This window comes from Takifugu flavidus, unplaced genomic scaffold (genome assembly GCF_003711565.1).
Source record: "Takifugu flavidus isolate HTHZ2018 unplaced genomic scaffold, ASM371156v2 ctg793, whole genome shotgun sequence".
NCBI lineage: Eukaryota > Metazoa > Chordata > Actinopteri > Tetraodontiformes > Tetraodontidae > Takifugu > Takifugu flavidus.
Genome location: NW_026622403.1, coordinates 1 through 7414, shown reverse-complemented (window position 1 = coordinate 7414; position 7414 = coordinate 1). Strand labels below are relative to the sequence as shown.

Here is a 7414-nt window from a genome sequence, read left to right as displayed (position 1 = left end):
ACGTGAAGATGCAGCAGCTCAGTGTGGTGCTTACTGGGGTCCTGGACGTAGAAGTAAGTGGGCTCGGTCCAGGATCCGTTCCCAGCCAGTGAGGTGGCCCGAATCCTCACTGTGTAGTTCCCAGGATGCATCACTTTCAGCTTGCAGCCACGATTCACTTTGTACATGTTTCTGGAGACGCAATAATGCAGCTCCTGCAGAAGGAAAACCCTTCAGTTTTGATTCCCCGTCACTAATAATGCTTAAGTAATTATTTGTGCCATTTATGGAAAAAATATATATATTTAATTCCCAGTAAAAAAAAAAAAAACTCAGGCCAAACAGTTGATGGAACAGCTTTGCTTTTTCAGTCGGCTTAATCAGGATTCTTTTCAATCTCTTTCATTGAAAGCATTCTAAGGCCTTAAAAATCTGTCTGCGTGGACAAATGATGAAAAATCTTGACATTTTAAACAAACCAAACACATTTTTGGGATTGGTGGCGTGAACTGACGGTGAACCTGCGTATTCGCAGCCTCCCCGTAAACACTAATGGAAAGAAAATGTGACCAATGCGTCTCTTCACCTCTGTGTCTCCGTGTCTCTTGTAGTTGACCTCGTAGAGGATGATCATCCCGTTGGGGGCCGCCGGCTCCTGCCACGAGATGTGCACCGAATTTTCCGTCACATCGTACTTGATGGGGCCCCTAATGTCATCAGCTTTGTCTGCGGAAAACAGAGTCGGTCTCGTAAATGACATTGAGTTGAAAATAGATTTGTTTGCGCCGTAGAGGCGGTGAGATGCAGGGGAGTCGCGACAGGCCCGCTGTCAGTTTTGATGTATTTTGTCCCCGCATCGATGTCGTCTTTGAACCCAAAAAATCAAATAAAATCCCTCCATGGGCAGGCCTGAATGCCTGGAGTGGACGGCTTTAAGCACACGGCAGATGTGGCCGCAGGAGCCGCAGTTAAGCTCCCACTTTTGTTAAATCGGGATCGATTTCACACTGAAACCTTAAACATAGTTAGAGCGCACTCACACCCGTTCAGGAACATTTGTACCATACATTGGGTACGCTTCTCTGCTATATTAATTCAAGTTGCATTGTGGGAAAATCCTGTTTTTTCTGTTTTCACTGCAGAATTGAGCTCACGAGGGAAACATTTTGCAAAAAAAAACAGCCTTGTGTTAAATAAGATCACATTTTTAACCATGACATGAAGAGGCTCTATCTGCATCCTCACCTTCAGGCAGCGTGCGGCCGCTGACGTACGCCGCCATGCTGCAGCGGCTGGCGTCAGTGGGGTGGTTGCAGGCGTGGATCTCGATCTGGTAGCTGGTAAAGTGGCGGAGGCCGGAGATGACCGTGGATTCCTTGGGGGGAATCGTGACCACCGTTTTTCCCTCAAAGACGTCATCACCTTCGGGGTTATCCGTGCCGTGTGGGGGGCTCAGCGCAGTGGTGAGGAGCGACCGCGTTTGGTTGGCTATGCCCGCAATAGAGCGCCGCTGCCTTAAGCGCCTAAAGAAGAGAAAAGACACCACGCAGACACCTTTAACATGCTGCACGTAAAACTAGGTGGCTATAGTGACCAAGAGTCTCACTTTATCTCAAAGACTTCGTTGTGGAGGTAATTCTCAAAGGTTTTGCGGTATTCCGAGTCCTCTTTTTCCTTCTTGAGCTCCTTGTCAGTTTTAGGGCAGGCGCAGCACCGTGTCCGCTGGCCCTGCTCCTCTGTCTGGTTCCACTTTTGCTCCTCGTCACTGTCCACCTGAGTGGGCACCCGCGATGGCAGCTTCATCCCTGGCCGAAGAAGGGTTTGACACAATTTTAGCAGCCGCTCAGACAGCATGGAATGGCAGACACAAACAGGCGGGGTGGTTTCGTGTGCGTCCCCACCCACTCACACGCCTGTAGGGGCAAGTGTGACACATTCATCCCTAAGACTCCATCCTCTCTAGTGAAGATGCATAGCCGCTGACACAACCTCCCTGCAGACTCCCATCTCCCTCCAAGTCTGGAGGTTATGCAAGTTCAAGGAAAGTTTGGGCTTGGTTGCGTTTGTGCATGGAAGGGCGCCGACGGGAGGGTTATTGACCAAGGTCAGGCTGTGACAGCAGCAACTCAAGCGAGACAAATGTCTCAACTTTGAGTGAACCCGAGCCAGAGGGGATGATCCCGACTTTATGCTGTTAGCCATATAACACCACCCAAATAAAGCGTATCATTAACTCACTTCACTTTCTTGCTCAGTGGATTATGAATAGCATATTGCCAGACAATGAGTCATTTCACAAAGGGGTCACTCCACTCCCACTTAGTGGGAAATAAAACCCCGCATTAGAGATGCTGTTCTTTCCTGTCAAGCGAACAAACTCTCATTCAGTTGAAATGCCACAAACACTGAACGCATCAGTGAATGCAAGTGTGCCAGTGGCACTTCCAGCAGACGGAACCTGCTGTGAAACACCGCAAATGTATCATTTCACAGCAAATAAGACGACTATTTGGTGTTGTGGTGGCGAGATTGTGTCTGTCATGTCTTATGGCAGCAGACGGTGTAGAAACGATGGCGTGGCTCACCTTTCTGACAGTAGTCAAACTTGTAAAGCTCGCTGGCTTCGGACTGGCGCTGGCAAAAGACCAGGTAGTGAGTGATGTTACCATTGGGGTCGTTGGGAGGTTTCCACTTTAGGATGATCTGGGAGGAAGAGTTGGAGGAAGAAATGGGGTCCAAAGGGACAGAAGGTTCTGGAAAGACATGGTGTGAAATGTTAGTCAAACCTGTTTCCCTTGCCTCAAAAAAGACAAACATTTGTTTTGTTTTTTTAAATACCTTTTTTTTTTTGTTCTTTTACACACTTGACATGCAGTATAAAACAAAGCCACTTGACAATAATTCATTTTTTAGTTTTATCTTGTCATAACTGGAAATTGTAGTATTTCTGTCAAAATTTCCGCTCGTTTTAAATAATTTAGTTGGGTTTTTTGCAACATTTGAACAAAACGTGTGATAGATGTCGTTGGCTGAGGAGGTGGAAAGGCCCACTCAGCGGCCAGAAGATCAGTCATGTGATCAGCGGCTCTGGGAGCAGATTAAAGAGTCCTTGAGCAAAAACACCGATGTCTTAATCACACCCGTTGGTGTGTGTGTGTGTGTTTGTGTAAATAGACGGATGGGCCAGTGTGTGGATGCACTATATCTGCTCTGCCCTCTCCTGCCCTCCAAACGATCTAAAACATGTAACACAATCGCCTCAACTGTGTGCAAGCGTGAAAGGACTGTTGTATGTAATCCTGGTGGTCACATAAATTAATTTTTTTTTTTTATTGATTTAATCAAGTATTTTAAAGCTGTAATACAAATAATCCATCGTGACATTTTCCCATCTGCATTCACTCCCGCTGAGGGAAGAGAGATTAACAGCAATGCCTCGCAGAGAATAATAAACGCAAGTGTCTTTCACAAAAGCAGATTGGCGACATAATTTGCGAAAATTGAGCACAGCTAAAAATACATTTGGCAGGAACATTGGTATTATTTAGGGACGGGCAGCTTTTAAAACCCCCATTACAAATCAGTATGTGCCTCATGTAACTTGTGACTTTCCTGTGACTTTTGCTTTACATCCGCTGTGATCGCTTTATTACAAATGCCATCCAAAATGGAGGATACTTATACAGCAATCGCGTACGAACGATTGACAGGTACATTATTTAGTTTCAGTTTCTTCCTGTTAAAGCGGAGTTTTTCCTTGACACTGTTGCTTGTCTGGGGTTAAGCCCTGGGATTCTGGAAAGCGCCTTGAAACAATTTTGATTGTATAAGATGCTATATAAATAAAGATTGATTTGATTTGATTTATGTGTTGAAGATACGAGGGATTGGGGGACAAGAGGCAAGGTCAAGGCCAGCATACCTGAACATAATTTTGATTATTACTTGAAATGACTACCGTGCGATGCAGAGAACTTTTATGAGGAAGGAGTGGTGAAGGGTGATGCGAGGAAACTGGAGAACTGAACGGTGATTTATGTCGTTATCCACACAGGTCTGACCGCATTGTCAGACTTAGTTTCATCGGCACCATCTCGTTTATAATGACAGCTCAGCCCATCTAATGAGGCACACTGGATTGACACGCAAAGCCTCGGAAGCCGGAGAGGCGGCCAGGCGGACCAACAAACCGCCCTGGTTGACAGAATGCTGCCTCTCTGGGAGCCCTGTTCTGTGTGACGAAGGGTGGCACATCTGATGTGCTCAGAGGGGAAAAACATGAATTTTGTGAGCAAGTTAGATGAGACACCATGACGAACGGCAGTCTGAACTCCTCATGATGCTCTCTGTGGGTGGCAGAGGACAATTAAGCTGTGGGGCAGAGGTTCATGCTTTCTGCATGACTGCGTGATGCAAACTCTGTTCACAAATCTCCCCAGGGAAAAGGTTCCGTCTTCTGAATTCAGGAAATGAAAGACTGAAGGCACCGGTCAAAGAGAGTAATGCTGCTGGAAAAAGGGCCTTTGAGGGGCAAAGAGAATTTACGGAACCCAAATATAAAAGGAAAAAAATAATTATTCCAGTCAGATTATCAGAAGAGAATTGAATCAGTCTTACTGGTAGCGTTGGTGCGAATGTAAATGATTTCGCTCTTTGCGCCGTGGACCTGGTTCTCGTCAGACGCCGAGAGCTGGGTCTTCACCATGACGGCGTACTGCGTCCAGGGTTTCAGAGGAAGGATGAGATAGCCCGGTTCAATTTTACCTTTGTCCACGTCCGCAGATCGATGTGGAGGTTCCACATCTGCTATTACCCAGCTATTGGAGCCGCAGGCATCCTGCCCGTCAAATTCGGTTACATTCTGGTAGGGTCTTTTGAAGGGATAAAAAAAAAAAATCAATAAACAAAGGCAGAAAAATGAGGATATTGGGGCAAAAACTGCATTTAGGCTAAGATATTAAGCTTAATGGAGCACAGTACTTCACTGTACAGTATATGAACAAAACAGGAGTAAATGAATGGCTAATTTATCTAATAATATATTTTAAAAATATTATCACCTTTTTTTGCGGTAAAAAACCTACCAAACCCCTCATATATAATGTCCAATTATTATTATTACAGCTTTTCCCTTATGAGGTTGTAGCGCAAAACATAATATTTCAAACCAATTCACAATGTTATTGAGCTTTTACTGGAGGCCTCATCCAGACTGATGCTTACGCTTCTTTGTAGAGCACCATGAAACCCAGCAAGTCTCTGTAGTCTTGAGGCCAGAACGCTTCCCACTTGACCATTATTTTATCGCTCATCGTTCGAACCTGGGTAAACTTCAACACGTGGGTCTCACCTAAGGAGAGACAATCCCTCATTAAAAGCAGAAAGTGATCAAAGGATGCAGGAAATTGGATTTTCGTAGACGGAGATGGTGAGATGGTTGAGATGGCGACGGAGCCACTCAAGCGAAGATAAGGAGCATCTCCTCTTGAATGAGATTAGCATACTATGCTAACTGAGCTAAGTATGGACAAACTGATTTGGGGGTTGAATGTTCTCAAGAATCTAAACAGAAGACCAATATTTCTGTGGGCAGAAAGCAGACTTTAACACAATCGATATGATAATACACTCTGGAGCCATCCTGACTCTGATGGTGGGCCAGGCCTGGGTTGCTATAAACAAATACATCCAATATTCCTCCCGTCAATACTGCGCTCTGTCAAGATAATTAAAAAATATACCAAAACTATATTAAAGACAGATTATAATCTTGGCGTCATGTGGATTGGAACACAATTACCTCATCCATGTCTCAGTGTACACAAACAGAATTTACACGCAGTTATTGGTGCTTCGCTTTGTTGGGTGTTGCCTTCTTTAGCTTTATCTTTAAAAAGGTTTGCAGGAAGACATTAACAATTCCGGGGCAGGAAATGACCACCTGAACAATAACTAGTAACAATACTAACACAAGTGTGTTTACATCTCTGTGGACTGTTGTCGTAGAAACATTTTCAACAGCAGCGTCGGGTCACCAGAGCCGGGGTTCTTACATGAAGCTTGGTCTCCGTTTGTCTTGGACGCGATGTCGTTCTTGACTTGCCGCTGTTTGGTTCCCGTCACCTCCTCCATCTTGTGGATCTCGGACATGCAGAGTTTGGAGTTGTAGTGGAAAAACATGCGTCCCTGCAGGATGGTCAGATTGTGTTTGGACCAGTCCCACAGCTGCCGCAGATTCTGGTTGTCCAACGCATAAAATGAGTAATTCCTGAAAAAGAAAACCCAAGACTGCATAAACCAATTTGTCAGAATACGGAGCGAGCGCTTTCTGAGCACAACTACGCATTAGCGTGTTAATAACTACAAGAATTAGCCCCCGTTTGTGGCCTCACATTGGACCCACAACTGTGGACCCAGAGAGGAAAACTCTGTCCTTCCACAATTACAGGAGCAGTTCCTGACATGAAAAGCATTAGTTGGCTTCAAGAGAGCGACTCTCACCCAATTTCCTGCTCCTCTCCGCGAATGAGACGAAGTTTGCGGAAAAAGGAGAGGGAGACGAGGGCGTAGGAACGCCGCACTGTCAGGTAGCCAGTGATCTCCTCCAACTGGCCCAGGCTGGCCTCCAGTTCAGCTGCTATGTTGTCTGCAGTCGATAAAAGAAAAACAAGACAAATACCTTCTTCAGCATGTGTAGAAACTCCCAAAACACTTTCCCTTCTGCCTGTGCTTCACACTTAGGGGAAACTTCATTTTCGAGTTCTTAAAAGTGCATAACCTCATATTAATTGCTTGTAATCTTCACAGAAAAAAGCTGCATTGCAGGATAAGTAGGAGATTGTTTTTCAGCTTATACTGCATCCACTAATCAAAATGAAATCCTTTTTTCTGACAACAAGCTTCGTGCTAAAGTGTAACTGACCAAATTACTCATAATATATCATAAAAGTAAGATTTTTTTTTAAAAAAACCTCAGCTTTTTAGGATAGAAAAGGAGGAAAACGATGCTGCCTGCGATGCCTGCGTTTTTTTATTGAGCTTCCCTCAAATCAGCGTTGGACTGCACAAAGGAGCAGGTGATTATTACCACAACCTTGTGCTAATTTAATAAAAAATAACAAAACAACCAAAGACCTTTTAATTTGAGCTTATTTGATTTTAAATCCATGCCAACGTGTGTTGACTGTTTATGGAGCAGTGACTCACTTCCTCCTCGCAGGTTGATAACCAGGCTGCCGTTGAGAACAGTGCAGCCTCTCAGATCCTGGGCAGCTGTGACAGAGTCCACCATTTTCAGACCCATGCAGACCTTGGGACAGAGTCCCGCACAGGGAGTGCAGTTGAGCCTGTAGAGCAAAGGGAAAAAGAAACATTGTGCACGTGTATAATCAGATTCTTTCGGGACGGTCTTTATTTTTCACTTTTCCCTGACTGT

The 7414-nt window shown here is 44.9% G+C and overlaps 1 protein-coding gene across 1 annotated transcript; it reads right to left on the bottom strand.

Annotated features, from left to right (window-relative positions):
* Positions 1-34: 34 nt before the first annotated feature.
* LOC130521212 (insulin receptor-like) lies at positions 35-7393 on the bottom strand (the record flags this gene model as incomplete). The annotated part of the gene is made up of 10 exons (XM_057024841.1): positions 35-194; positions 566-705; positions 1225-1502; positions 1586-1784; positions 2565-2732; positions 4597-4850; positions 5203-5329; positions 6033-6247; positions 6481-6625; positions 7186-7393. Coding segments are annotated over 10 exons (1894 nt in total), but the record flags the coding sequence as incomplete, so codon positions are not given.
* Between the last annotated feature and the right edge of the window lie 21 nt (positions 7394-7414).